At 37.9% G+C, this 14,783-nt stretch overlaps 1 protein-coding gene across 1 annotated transcript in view; it reads right to left on the reverse strand.

The window, feature by feature from the left end:
• Positions 1 to 2,768: 2,768 nt before the first annotated feature.
• Positions 2,769 to 14,783, reverse strand: part of LOC149183634 (cysteine endopeptidase RepA-like) — a 40,753-nt gene continuing 28,738 nt past the window's right edge. The window contains exon 4 of the mRNA XM_089415020.1: positions 2,769 to 2,996. Coding sequence (XP_089271146.1) covers positions 2,769 to 2,996 — 228 coding nt within the window. The remainder of the gene's footprint in view (positions 2,997 to 14,783) is intronic.

The raw sequence follows: 14,783 nt of genomic DNA on the forward strand, positions 1-14,783 counted from the left end.
GCAAGCACTCAAAAGAGGTATGGTAAATACATAAAAATATATCAAATAGGATAAGGAATCAACATCTAATTGCGCCTAGAGGGGCTCTACAACCTAGTATGGGTGTAGATCTCACATAAAAACATAAACATGTAAATGTAAACAACCCAATATGGCGTAGATCTCACATTAAAAGGTAAATGTAAATGTAAATTTAAATGTAATGTTTAACATTTAACATTTTTAATGCCTTACTTAAAAATCAATCTAATTATTCCGTATGTATAAAGACAATATAAATTAAAAAATAAAGAAGTTTACAAACACTCAAAAAAGATGTATGGTAAATAAATAAAATATAAATAAACTAGAGGTATGGTAAATAAATAAAATCTTCTTTTTTTTTTTCTTTCTTTTTTTATATATATATTTACTCCATAGGTATGGTAAATAAATAAAAGTATAAATAAACTAGAGGTATGGTAAATAAATAAAACCTCCTTTTATATTTTATATTTACGAAAACTCAAAAAATATGTTTTATTTACGTGAGCCTTATGGGCCAAATAATTATTAATACCATAAAAAAAACATTATTAACCCTAATATTAATATTAATATTATATATACTATTATTAAATCTAATATTCATATTAATATATTATAATATTAATATTATTAAATTTAATAACTTCGCATTAATGCAATATTAAATTTGTTATATTATAATATATATTAATATATCACGATATATATTAACTCTAGATATATATGGGAGGGAAGAACAAAGGCATAGAGTGATAGAGGTGGAGAGATAGGGGGAGTAACAAGGGAGGGATGGAGATAAACTTAAGGATAGGGGAGAGGAGAAATCAAGCGGGAGATGAGTGAGAGATGTAGAGAAGGGTAAGAGAGGGAGAGGGAGACACAAAGATGGAGGGGGGGAGAGAGAAGGAGAGAGGGAGGGAGATAGTGAGAGGATTGGAGGATGGAGAGAGAGAGAGAGAGAGAGGGAGAGATGGGGGAAGAGAGAGGAAGGTAGGATAGAAAGGGAGAGAGAGGAAGGATTAGAGAGAGGAATTGCAAGAGAGGAGGAGAGAGGGAGGGAAGAAGAAATACATATAGAGTGAGAAGTGGTGAGAGAGGGAGTGACAAGGGAGAGATGGAGAGAGAGAGAGTATGCTTAGGAGTGAGATAAAGAGACAAATAAAGAGAGATAGAGAGAAGGAGGACAAAGAAGGAGAGAGGGAAGGATACAATAACATAGTTGGAGAGAGAGAGAGAGTGATGGGGGAAGAGATATGATTGGAGGGAAGAAAGAGAGAGGGAGGGAGGATTGGAGGGAAAAGAGAGAGAGAGAGAGAGAGAGAGAGAGAGAAGACTTGAGAGAGAGGAGGAGAGTGATGGGGGAAGAGAAAGGATTGGAGGGAAAAGAGAGAGATTGATGGGGGAAGAGAGAGGGAGGTGTTATGCTCCTATACCAATAGGTGTCATATTTCATGATTGACTTGATGAGCTCTGTAATATGTTCATACCTTTTCTTGTTGCAAAGGTTTTCCATATTGTCAAAAAACAAAAAAAAATTTAAAAAATGTAAAGAGGGTATACCCTAAAAGAAAAATCAAAGGGTAAAAAGAATAAAATGGTAAAAAAAGTGAAATAAATGAACCCCAAACAAAGAAAGACCAGGAAAGTGTGCAAGTCTAAATGCCACTACTATTTGATTTTCTATAATAAGAAATTGTGTGCATCTTGTAAACTTATGCCACAATTGATGAAGAGTCAAACTGTTTAAACTTGGCTTATTCATCTTTCAATTTCATGCCTCAGAGATAGAGAATAAATATCTTACCAAACAGTGTAATCTTGGCAGATAAGTAGATAGGTAGAGTAAATAAAAATGAGCTCAATAGTGTAATCTGAGCCCTTGGATGTAATACGTGCAGAATTAGGTAGGCTTGCCATGTAAAAGAAAAAGAAGATTGATAACGGTTTCCCAGTCTAAGTGCACCCAAATAAAGAAGAAAAAATGTCAGGCTAAAGTAGGTAGGGTAGGTAGAGGTGTTGCAGAATGATATTTATGATGAAAAATGCTTTTAAATGTGTTGATCTTTACTTTTATCACAAGTGCAAGGCATACATTACACTTAATGCAGTTCAAGCAAGGCAAGGTTCAATAACTAACTTCCATTCACATTTTTCCTAAAGATTTTACTAATTACCCTTAAAGTATTAAGGTCTTTGAAAGTCAGAGGGGCTCAGAGCATTTCTCTGACTTCTGGAGGGACCAAAACCTCAGCCAAATGATCTAAAAGCCTAAGTACTCAAAATCATCCATCCATCATTCATTTCGTTTCATAAAGTTACCTAAGTGAAAAAACCTATTTTACTTAGGAAATACATAATATCACTTGAAAACCCCCTTTTTCCACTTTAGCTTAAGTTTCCATGTGAATTTTTAACATTGTCTTAATGCTTAATTTCATTCTGTTTCATATTAACTTTTAATTATTATTATATAACTCCCAAAAAACGTTAACCCTTCCCGTATTATTAATTACATGAAAAACCCCAAAATTTTTATACATTCCCGCCCTGGTTAAATATAACCATACAACACTGTTTAAACAAGAATTAATAAATTCATTCGGAGTTTATTAATAACCTTCCCTGCTCCACAAAATTTGGGATTAATTAACCATTTGGGCTAATTAATAACCATCACCCCGACCAATCAAAATAGCCCCTAAACGATTAAAACACGTGTTATCACGCTGGGCCCGCCGTAGTTAACAACCCGCCATATCCCCTGCCGGTCCGCCGTTCGATCTTTGCATTCCCATCCGATGGTCGATGGCAATATCACGACCACCCTTTCCACCTCGCTTTAACTCGTGATCACCACGCGGTTTTCCATCGTACCTCCGCCACGCGTCGCGCTCCCAACATGCTCGCTCGCCCCCGACCCAAAACCATCCAGCCCCAAAAGCAGTGAGGGGTAAACCACTTACCACCCTCTGCGTAATGAAAAAACATCCCATCACGCTGACGTCATCTTCCCAATAAGTGCCAAAAAGTCCCGCCAACCCGAATTTCGTTAAATAAATGATAAAACGTCATTTTCACCATTATTCTCTGCAAACTGTGCTCCATGCAAAATCACGTCCAGTCGACTGTCCGAGCATTCAGTCCACCACCCAGCCAAGAAACTCCAGCATCATGCTCTGCAGTCCATCATTCAACCTGCAATTACACAGTTTACCTCGTTAATCCAGGTATTTATCCTTTTTGGCCCTGCAAACCTGCAATTTCAGTTTTCCACTGAGAATTTTACCAGAGAAAGCCGAATTCAAGTTAAAAATAGTCTGTAGCTGCCATAAAGGACCCCAAAATTGTTGTTTACTCCATTCTTCTATAGAAAGCCCGATTTCTAGTTTGAATACGCAAGAACCAAATACGGAAACTCCCATAGCCCTAAATGTCACACCCATGAACACACCCCATAAAGACTTAGATTATCTACCCTTGGCCAACAAAGATTTTCAAATAAAAGATTTTTCTGGTGACAGGAACCATCTTTAGGCCTTGTGCCAAGTTAGGGATAACTATCTAAACAACTTTGACATTTTTGGATTATGGGAATCTAACCTTCCCATGTATTTCCTTCCCTCAATCCATGTTTTCCCAGACATCAGTCATCAATGTTGTGCTAACTATGACCCTGTCCATAGAGTAGTTATGTCCCCTTCCCAAACTGTTCTTTTTCCCGTAACTGCTAAGTCCATTAATGAAATGATACAGTTCCACTCCACTCAGCCCCTTGCTCCTCTTTCCATGGGGTATCTACTTGAAAAATCCTCTCAATTACCCAAATCAGAGATAACCCGTATTGCTCAGATGTTCATGAAACCAAAATACCAGCCTCAAGGCCCACCTCCCTATCTGCAGACCTGTTTCACTGAAACTGGAAAACTCATTGTGGACATGATATCCATGATCTTGGGATTTAATTCCAGTGAATTTGTTGATGATATCACCCTGGTTCTATTGTCAATGTTTACTCTAGGACATCCCCCTATTGTCAGATATGACTATGTCACTTTCATTACCAACAAAATCGATGATCAATTCTTGAATTTAGATAGTTAAGGAGTTTTTAAATATACATCTTTTATATACCATCTTTTGTTATATTATCAGCCAGACAACTTTCCTTTCCCCAACAGGAAATTGGAATCAAAGGGAAATCGAAGGTCTATGATCTTTTGGAGCTCAGTTTTCCATAATACCTATGAGTCCCCTTATACCTATAATGAATTCATTGACTGGTTTGTACATCCAGCATCCACTCTGTTGATAGGAGTTCCCCCTCCTAGGATCACTGGTGACATGAAGAAAATGCTAAAGCTCTCTAAACAATACAGGATCGGTGACTGGTACCTGTACCAAAATCACACAGGAATCAGAATGTATGGGTGTGAACTTTGCCCTTTCAAGTTTCCTAAATATGTGCCCATGAGATTATTTGCACTAGATTATTTCAGATAGATGATAAATGTAGACTTAGTCCATTTTTGTAATGCAAAGAAGAAGGCTCAATTAAGAATAAAGAACCAGCTAGGCCCTTATGTCATCAATTCTAGGGATGCATGGCAAGAAGCTGAAAAGATTTTAGAAGACCACCTTAGATTGAAGAAGAGTTTTGGTGGGTGCCATATGACCCAAATAGTTTCATATGTGACAGAAGGACAAAAAACAGGCTATCAATTTATATACATCATAGGATCCCAGAAATTGAACAGTTTTCAAATCAGGATGAATGGGTAGAAGGGATCTTAATAGAAGAGATTAGTGAGCAGGAAATGATGGAAAATGTTATGAAAGATCTTGAAAAAACCCTTGACCTGGACTCTTTTGGACATGAATCATTCAAGCTGCCTCAACAATTAGCAATTGGTACATCCTCTGCTGGAACTTCTCAGCAGCTTGCACAGGAAACCAGCATACCAGTTACAGGGACTTCCAAAGGAAAAGAAGTAGAGACCACAAAGCAGCCTAAAATGATAAATCAACCTAGAATGTACAAAGAACAGAGCCAAGTACAAATTCCTCCAGCCCAAACTAAAGCATCAGAAATTCCAGCATTGCAGACTCCTCTAAATGAGGAAAGAAACAAAAAAAGGGACAGAGAAACCACCACACCTATCAGTGGACATACAGAACAACCTGGAGCAAAGAGATAAAGATTGAATCCTCTTTTAGAAGAGGAAATCATTGAAGAAACCACAGAAAGTCTAAGGACTGAAAGAGCAACTAGCCAACAAAGTCCATCATTGGGAGGAACCTCAACTAGCTCACAAAGGCAAGAGCTAGAAAGATAGCACAGTGTAGAAGTATCATCCACCAGGCCACAAAGCAAACAAGCCTCAGACATTAAGAAGACACTCACAGAGATAAAAGCCAGAAATGATCCTGTAAGACTTCAAATTTATAGTCAGTATTTGAAAATGGCCCCCACAAACCAGAAAAGATTAATGTCAGCCTATGACATTAAAGAAGGTAAAATGTTAATGAGTTATTTTAAGATGAAGGTACAACAACCCGAGTCAGCAGCAGACTATATCAGAACAAACTTGGAGGTCCTGGCCAAAGATATTCATCCTTTGGACCAAATTTAACTTCACAAGCAGACTGGGGAAATGGTATATTCCACACTGACTAATAAAGCCATGTTGGCCCACCAGTTACAAAATTCCTTGGACAACACAAAAACTCAACTACATTTGGAAAGAGCCTCTTCTCTGGCCAAGGATAACAGAATCAAATCATTAGAAGAAATCATCATTATATTGGGACATGATCCCAAAGATGCTAAAGGCATACAGGCTCTCATCAAGAAGAAAGAAGAGGACATTGTTGCCCTAAGGAAATAGCTGAAGCTACCTCCTTCAAGGCATCCATAGACTGCAGAAGTTATACAACAGAAATCAGAAGAAGATATGATGGACCTGCTCCTGAAACTTAATGAAAGATTGAATGATATAGAGCGGGCATTAGAAAAAGCACTGAAGGAAAAGTAGGGAGAGTCGACCTCCCAGCCTCTTGAGGTAATCCCCATAGTCTCAACTGTAGTCCCCTCCAAAAGTGGAATAACGTTAGCTCCAAATGTCCCAGCAACCACAGCAGAGGTAATAACAAGTACATCAACAACAGGAACAACACCAGGCAACAGTACTAATATGAGCATAGAAGAACTGATAAAGGCCATGGAAGAATTGAGATTACAAGTTACAGAATTGAAATAGGTAAAAGAGCAATTGGCTAACGCAGAAAGAAATTATGATATCTCCAAGATAAGTGTTGTGGAAAAAGTAGGGAGATTAAAGCCTTAGAAAGGAAAGTCAAAACATTAGAACAAGAGCTCACTTTTGATAAGCCCTTGGCAGAGATCAGAAAAATCCTTTGGGCTAATATCATTCAGTCTATAAATGCAATATGGCCATCTATCCAAGTGATCTATGAGCAGATCAACTTAATAAAAATAGCCCATGGAACAATTCAGCAAACAAGAGCACAGTTAGGTAAAATGCCAGAGGAAGCCAATCGACTTATACATTTGTTGAATAACAGAAACAGGGAACAGCTGGAAGAACTTGGCATTTCAGACAGGATAGACACCATTTTGGAAATCAAAAGAGTTCTAACCAAGACAACTTTGATGTAGAAATTAGAGAGAAGATGCCAAGATATGCAAGTAGAAATCAATTCTTTTATGGAGAAGTTCACAGTTTTGCAGAGTAAAGGGCTACCTAGTCCTTTGGTCATTAATGATAAGTTAATGAAACACATTGATTATGTAGATAAATTGAATAAGTATGCTGGCAATCAAGCTAGCTCATCATCAAGTGCGTCAGGAGTGAAAGCACTTCCCACAGGCCAAGTTCTCTATGACAGTTTAGAGAACTTATTCTACATTGAGCATGAGGTAAAGCACCTATTCACCATCGAGCCTAATTTTTTTATATATAGAGAGACTGATGAAACTCTTAGGAAACTTTAGTAGCACAAATTTCCAAAGTAGAAATGTTGGGAAGACATGTTAGAAATTTTGTAAATTTATCTTTGGTAAAATGTAAATTTTGGGCCATTTACCATGGTGCATTAAATAGAGATGAATGAGGGTCAAACAGGTCGAAGTGTATCAAAGCATATAAAGAGTATCAGTTAAAACAGGGCAGCCAACATGAAGTTACCATACAAGACAGCAGCAAGCCAAATTCTAGGGCTTGCCTCCAGCACACTCAGCAATAAAAGGAACAACACAACATCAGTTCACCTTTCTCCTATCTTCGAGACTAGTTGTCTCTATTTACTTGTAAAATATGATTAGTCATCACTAGAATATATCTCACTCTATTATGAGATATTTTGTGTAGAATATTTTGTATAAATACCCCCTCAATTGGAGTATTGAGGGTGGATTCATATACATTGCTGTAATATTGGTTTTTTGGAATAAAGTGCTGATTGGATCAAATTTTTGTATGGCTTGCTGGATAAAGAATTGAGGCAAATGACTTTCTGCAGATATCTTGAATCAAACAACGGATCAATAAGTCCTCTATACCTTGTGTTTTAAAGTTTTCCTTGTTTCTTATATCATCTATGTTCATATTTGAATGATAAATAAAAATGAGTAATTCAGAATATGCTTGATTGCACTCTGTCTTCAAAAGTTATCATTCTCTATGTTTTCATCTGAAGTAGAATAAACAGTGAAATCTTGACTGCTCCTGTTTTCTATTTCTTTCACTTTGACTATTACTTAAAGAATACTTAATTTCTCTTTAGTAGTAATCAATTCAATTCTCTTTTTCAAATAGGTTTAAGGATTCTTAACTGCTTTTCACCCATTTGAAACCATTCCATTTACTCTAAGTCTCTGTTTGTTCTCTGTTTGACCGTCTTGCTCTGTAAAACCATCTTTTGCTAAGAAACCGAGTCCAGTTAAGTCATCTTCCTTGACTCCATTAGCCCAATGGCCTAAACTAGCCAGTCCTACCCCTCTGCTATTGAATCTCACCACCCAAACTCAAACAAACTCTTAAACTTAATAACTAGCCTAAAATCTTCCAAAACAAAGATAAATCATAAAGAGAGAGCCCTCTTTGGATGTAGATTGGCTAGAATCTGTATCTAAAAGATTGGTTTGTGGTTACCTCGGCCTCCTTTCCCCTTCTTACAACTTTTGGGAAAACCTGAGTGATAACAGGAGGTAGGAGAGAAAGGGAGAGAAAGGATGTACGAGAGAGCAGACTTGAGAGAGAGGAGGAGAGAGGGAGGTAAGAAGAAATACATAGAGAGTGAGAAGTGGAGAGAGAGAGGGAGTGACAAGGGAGAGATGGAGAAATAGTGTGTATGTTTGGAGGTGAGAGAAGGAGACAAAGAAGGAGAGGTGGAGTGGATGGGGGAGAGAAGGAGAGAGGAGAGAGGGAAGGATATAGTAACAGAGCTGAAGGGTGAAGAGAGAGAAAGAGATAGAGAGAGAGAGAGGATGTGAGGGAGTGGAGAGAGGGAGGGAGAAAGAGATGGATTTGGAGGGGGAGAGAGGGAGGTAAGAATAAATAAATACAAAGAGAAAGTTGGAGAGAGAGAGAGGGAGTGATAAGAAAAATGCATAGAAAGGGAGAGATGACAACAAGAGGGAAGAGAGGTAGAATCGGGGGAGAGGGAGAGAAGGGGAAGAGAGAGAAAGGGAGGGAGAGGAGGAGGAAGGGATAGATAGATATATTGGAGAAAGAGCATGTATTCTTTGGGGGTGATATAGAGAGACAAAGGGATATAGAAATATATATGGAAAGTGAAGAGAGGGAAGCAGAGAGAGATGGAGAGAGAGGGAGGGACAAAGTGATTGGTAGATATCGAGTGAGAGACCACGTGTCTTGGAGGGGTTCAGATAGAGAGACAAAGAAGGAGAGATGGAGGAAGAAATATATATATGGAGGGGGGAGAGAGAAGAATATTTATTGCACTACATGCATTGATTTTAGTTTATATGGTAATTTCTAATCCTATTTCATTTCTTGCACTAGATGCATTGCTTTTAGTGTAGATGTTGATTTCTAATGATATTTGATTGCTTCTAATCCTATTTGATTGCTTTGACTAAATGCATTGATTTAAGTGTCGATGGTTATTTCTAATCTTATTTGATTGCTTACACTCGATGCATTGATTTGAACGTAGATGTTGATTTCTAATAATATTTGATTGCTTGCACTAGATACATTGGTTTCCATGTAGACAATTTCTATTCCTATTTTATTTCTTCCACTAAATTCATTGATTTTAGTGTATATGATGATTTCTAATCCTATTTGATTGCATTCACTATAGGCATTGACTTCAGTCTAGATGTTGATTTATAATCCTATTTCGTTACTTGCACTAGATTCATTTATTTCATTGTAGATGTTGGTTTATAAACCTATTTTCTGACTTGCAAAAGACGCATTGATTTGAGTGTAAATGTTGATTTCTAATCATATTTGATTGCTTGTATTACATGCATTGATTTCAGTGTAAATGTTGTTTTCTAATGTTCTTTATTTTCTTACATGATATGCATTGATTTCAATGTAAATGTTGATTTATGATTTGATGTAATTGGATGTATGATGGTACATTAATTTTAAAGTGATTGGATTAATATTGCACATTGATTTCAGTGTAAGCATAAAAAATTATTGACAATGTACATTGATTTTTGTGTTATAGTAATTCAACCTAATAATATTGGAGAGAATGAGAGACAAGGTATGATGTTTACTATAATATCTAGAGCTAAAGATTTAAATGGTTTATGATTTAACATGTCCTTTTCATATAATCGATATGAAAAGACAACAAAAGTAACAAGGTTGACAATAAAAATCGTAGAAGAAAATAGTTTCATATTAATCACCTATTTGTAATTTACTATATTCTTATTATTCACATTTTCTATCATTCAACACTATTACATTGTCACTTTACATTCAAAATTTTAATTTCATCATTTTTCATCATTAAAGGTATTCACAATATTTATCATCTCAACAAACTAAGGTAACTAAGAAAATTTAAAATTAAAATGACCAAATTAATCTAAGACATATTTTAAAATATTTAAAATATTATATTAATATTAGATGATTTTACATCTTATTGATAAAATTAATCATCTATTCGTTAGATTGCCTTTGGCCTCACATGACTGAAACCAGCCTAGATCCATGTTAACTCTAGATCTATCAAGCGCCATGAGGGATAAAATCTCTCGAGGTGAAAACATTTCCTCAAGTTTTGCACTCAAAAAGAGTTTTTCACCTCAAGAGATATGATTCCTCTCGTAGCTTGTTATATAACAAGCCTATGGGCCAAATACCATGGACCAAATTATTATTAATACCATGAAAAATAACATTATTATCCCTAACATTATTGTTATTAAATTTAATAACTTTGCATTAATACAATATTAAATTTGTTATATATATATATATATATATATATATATATATATGGGAGGTAAGAACAAAGACATATTGTGATAGAGGTGGAGAAATAGGGGGACTCAAAAGGAAGAGATGGAGATAAATTGAAGGAGAGGGGAGAGGGGGAAAATAGGGAGGAAAGAGTCCCATAAGCCCAATATATCTATCCCATTTTCATGCTTGGCTTTCAACTCATTCAACAGATGAATGTGGAATTTGTTGCTGATAAGCATTTCTTCTGTAATTTGGTAATCCATATCTGCCAAGGCTTGCCATTTCAAGTTCCTTTGAGGGGAATTCAGAGGCTGAACATTTAGTACTACAGGTGTCTCCATTGCACAAGAGGATTTTGAATTGAGTGCAAAGTGGTTTTAATCGAGCAGGAGAGTACAGAGGAATGTCTCTTTACCAGGGAGGTGAAATTATCAGGAACAGAGAGTAGTTCTAGTAAATAGCAATTGAAATACTATTTGCAGTGCAAAATAGGACAAATGTTTGGCCTCACTCTGTCCCTCTCAGTAGTTAAATTCGGTTTGAATGAGTCTGCCGCGATTGCGCAGACAGAGCTTGGTTTTCAATGAAAATGCAGGTAAACAAGGCTCGGCTGGTATTGTTCGAGTTCACAACTGTCAAAGGGGCAGGTGCAAGGATTTCTGCCGGTGAATTCAAGAGTTTTTTCTGTTATAAGCTCTTTTGAGGAAATAACAGACAAAGCAGGTACGTGAAGTATTTATAGCGGAAAATACCTGGTGAGGAGTAGGCAATGGTCACGAATGACAGTGGAATGGCGCGCCGCCGGTCTCCTGGTCAGGTTCTGCAGGTTGGCGGACTTTGGACGTGAAAATCGCATGCAGGTGCAACAAAGTCTATTGTGAGAAAATGGGAAAAACACGAAATTTCACTATAATATTGGTTTTTTGGACTTTGGCGCGTTTTTCTACTGACGTCAGCATGATGTCATAGGTGGGGTCAGGGTCGGCTGACGTCATTGGTGAGGTGGCGGGCTCTGATTGGACCACGGGGATGGTGAAGTGGCAGGATAGATCGGCAGACGGTCGGGCGCAACGGTTGACGTGACGGCATGGTGGCAGTGACGTGGGATGATGTGGAGGTGACGTAGTATGGGCGGAATAGCCGAAACCGGAAACAGCCAGCGGTTTCATATCGCACCGCTTATGGTACGGGGGGGAATCTGTCAGACGTACCTTCGATGAGCTGTGGTGGGGACGCGTGGCTGCCGAGTGACGTAACCCTTTTATGGACATCGGAAGATATCCATCGGATGTGAGACCCGCTCCGATATCAACGATGACCGTCGGATCTGGAGGGCCCGATCCAACGGCTGTCGGGGGAGTGATGTGATCGGTAGATATGGTGGGTAAACAATGGATGTCGGAGCCGCTCCGATGCGATAAGAGCCGTTGGATGTTTAAGCTCTGAACGGATGGCGGTCGGGTCGATGACATGCATAGTGGATATGGCAAAGGCGCGGCATTATTTAATAGTTATTTTCGGGATGCGCGCTTAGGCGGAGGATCATCGGGGTATAGTGTTTTAGTAAGGTTTTCAATGTATTTTGAAAAAACAAATATATGCGCCGAGACTTTGGTTTAAGCGGCGGAAATGGGTTTTTTGGATCTTTTTATGATTTCAAAGGGGTTATGGGTAAAAAGGGGCTTGTATAGGGTTTTTCTTTGCAAATAATGGTTTAATGAGTGGAATGACTTGAAGCAAGGGGGGAAGATGAGGTATAGGTTCATCCAAGTGGCCAGATGTCACTTTGATCCCTGACATAGGACTTATTGGCTATAATGCCAAGGGGAGGGGTATTTATACAAAATTTGGGGTTTATACACCATGGTGTTTAATATTAGTAGGGGAAAGGTGATATAGGGGATTTATATAGTAAAGTTAGAGTTAATATGGATGGGGGGTAGATGAAGGGGGAAAACACTAAGTCTGTTTGTGAAATACTTGGCTTAAAGAGTAGATCAAAATGAAAAGATTTTTACACAAGAAATGTGGCTTTTGAATGAACAAGAACCACCATGAAACCATAATCTTCTTCCATGAATCTCAGCTGATGGGGGGATGTTAGTAATGAAATGGAAGGGGGAGGGAGGTAGGTTAGTCATGCTTCCTGCTGCAACTTGATGAAGAAGAACACCTTGTCAATTGATTGACTTTGCTTTGGCAAACACAGTTAACACATCTGCAATGGTAAAGATAACCTTTCTGCAACCCCAACTACTTACCCAGCTACTTGCCTAGCATTTTTTATTTCTTCTTGGAGGGTGCACTTGGACTTGCGGACCCTTACTTGCCTTTTTTTTTTTTTTTTTGGCTTTTTCTTTTGTTTTTTCTATCTACTTCTACCCTTATTTCTTCCAAGGTCCCAGATTAAGCTGTTGGGAGCCTTTTCTTCTCTACCTGAACTACTTGTCTGCCAAGATTAAACAGTTTGGACAGACTTTCTTCTCTAATCTACAACTGCAAATTTAAACCATGGAATGATCCAGATTAGACTGTTGGACCATCCATCAAAATTTTAAGTCCATACCAAGCTATAAGCATAGATTGGATTCTCTTGGAAATATGTGATCTTTGAATCATCAAAGCAAAGCATATTTGGCCCTTTCATAGCCAATCATGAAATATGAAACCTATTGGTATAGGTAGCTAACAGTGGCTACACATGGGGATGGTGTTTCTTTTGAAAGACCAAGAACAGCAGGTCAGATTGCCTTGCTCCTTGATTGCTCTTATCCATCTTGTAGTTTGCTGCTTTGAAGTGCCCAAATTGTGTGCTTTTCTTCTTGGTAGACCTCTAATTCTATTTACCTTTCACTGGCAGTCAATAAACTTGAAAAAACTGCATTTTTACAATCTAAACAGAAAATAATATATACATCTGCATATATACAAGGGAACCCGAACTGCACTCATGGGAAATAGTCAAAATAGTGCTTCAGCATCCTGCCATTCACAGGACCTTCATCCAAGTCAGTTTCACTAAGACTTTTTAGGAAGTAAGTGTTGTTACCTTGCACTACTTGGACAGCAAATGGTCCTCTCCATAAGGAATCAAATTTTCCATGTTTTCCTTTGTCTTCTCTCCTTGCATCCCACTTGAGGACTTTATCACCAACATTAAAATCTTCTGCTTTGGTTCTTCTGTCAAAGGCCTTCTTTAGTTTTTCTTGTAATACCTGAACTCTGCTGAAAACTTGATCTCTGGTTTGCTGCAGACATATGATTTGATTTATCCTTCTTTGCATATCATTTGGTTCAGGTTGGCTTTCTTGAAGACGCTTCATAACAGGCACTCCTAGTGATGAGGCGAATTTGGCCTCTAATCCATAAACCAACTCATATGGGCTGGTCCCAATTGATCTCTTGGTTGTTAGTCTATCTGCCCATAGGGCATTCACAAGCTTCTTATGCCAATTCTTTTTGTTTTCTTCCAGTACTTTCTTTATAATGTTTACAAGGCTTTTGTTTGATGATTCAGCAAGGCCATTTCCTTGGGGATAGTATGCAGTAGAATGGCCCAAAGTAATATGAAATTTGTGGCAGAAGTTCACCATTTTCTTGGATCTGAAAGCAGCAGCATTGTCTGTTATTATTTTGTCAGGACAGCCAAATCTGGCCAATATGTTGTTCTCCAAGAACTGAATGATTATTGAATCATTTGCTTGTCTGCATGGGGCAGCTTCAATCCACTTAGTGAAGTAGTATGTGGCTGTTAAGATCCATCTATGTTGGCCTGAAGATGAGGGATGAATTTCCCCAATGAAGTCCAATCCCCATTGTTGAAAAGGTCTCTCTATTGCAATAGGCCTTAAAGGAAGTGGCAGTAGTTGTCTCTTTCCCTCAAACACTTGGCATTTATGACATGATGTGATGAATTTCTTGACATCAGAGAACATGGTGGGCCAGTAGTATCCAACCCTTAGTATTTTATCCACAGTGGACTTCCAGTACAAATGTCCACCACAGTCTCCTGCATGAAACTCTTGCATGATATTGTTAATTTCATTTTCAATTAAACAGTGCAGCAATATACCTTCATGGTTTTTCCAAAGCAAATTGCCATCCATTACACAAAATCTTGAGGTTTTCATTTTTAAGAATCTACACTTAGTTCTGGACAGTCCTGGGGGAGCACACAGGTTTTGTAACACATAACAGATATCAGAATACCAGGGGGATTGTTCAAAGGCTACATTGATCTTTGGAGTCGCCAGCTCCGGTTCACTGTCCAGCTGA

The sequence above is a fragment of the Pinus tabuliformis genome, chromosome 3_2, assembly GCF_031772625.1.
Source record: "Pinus tabuliformis cultivar Carrire ecotype Pingquan chromosome 3_2, CPIR1, whole genome shotgun sequence".
Taxonomy (NCBI): Eukaryota; Viridiplantae; Streptophyta; class Pinopsida; order Pinales; family Pinaceae; genus Pinus; species Pinus tabuliformis.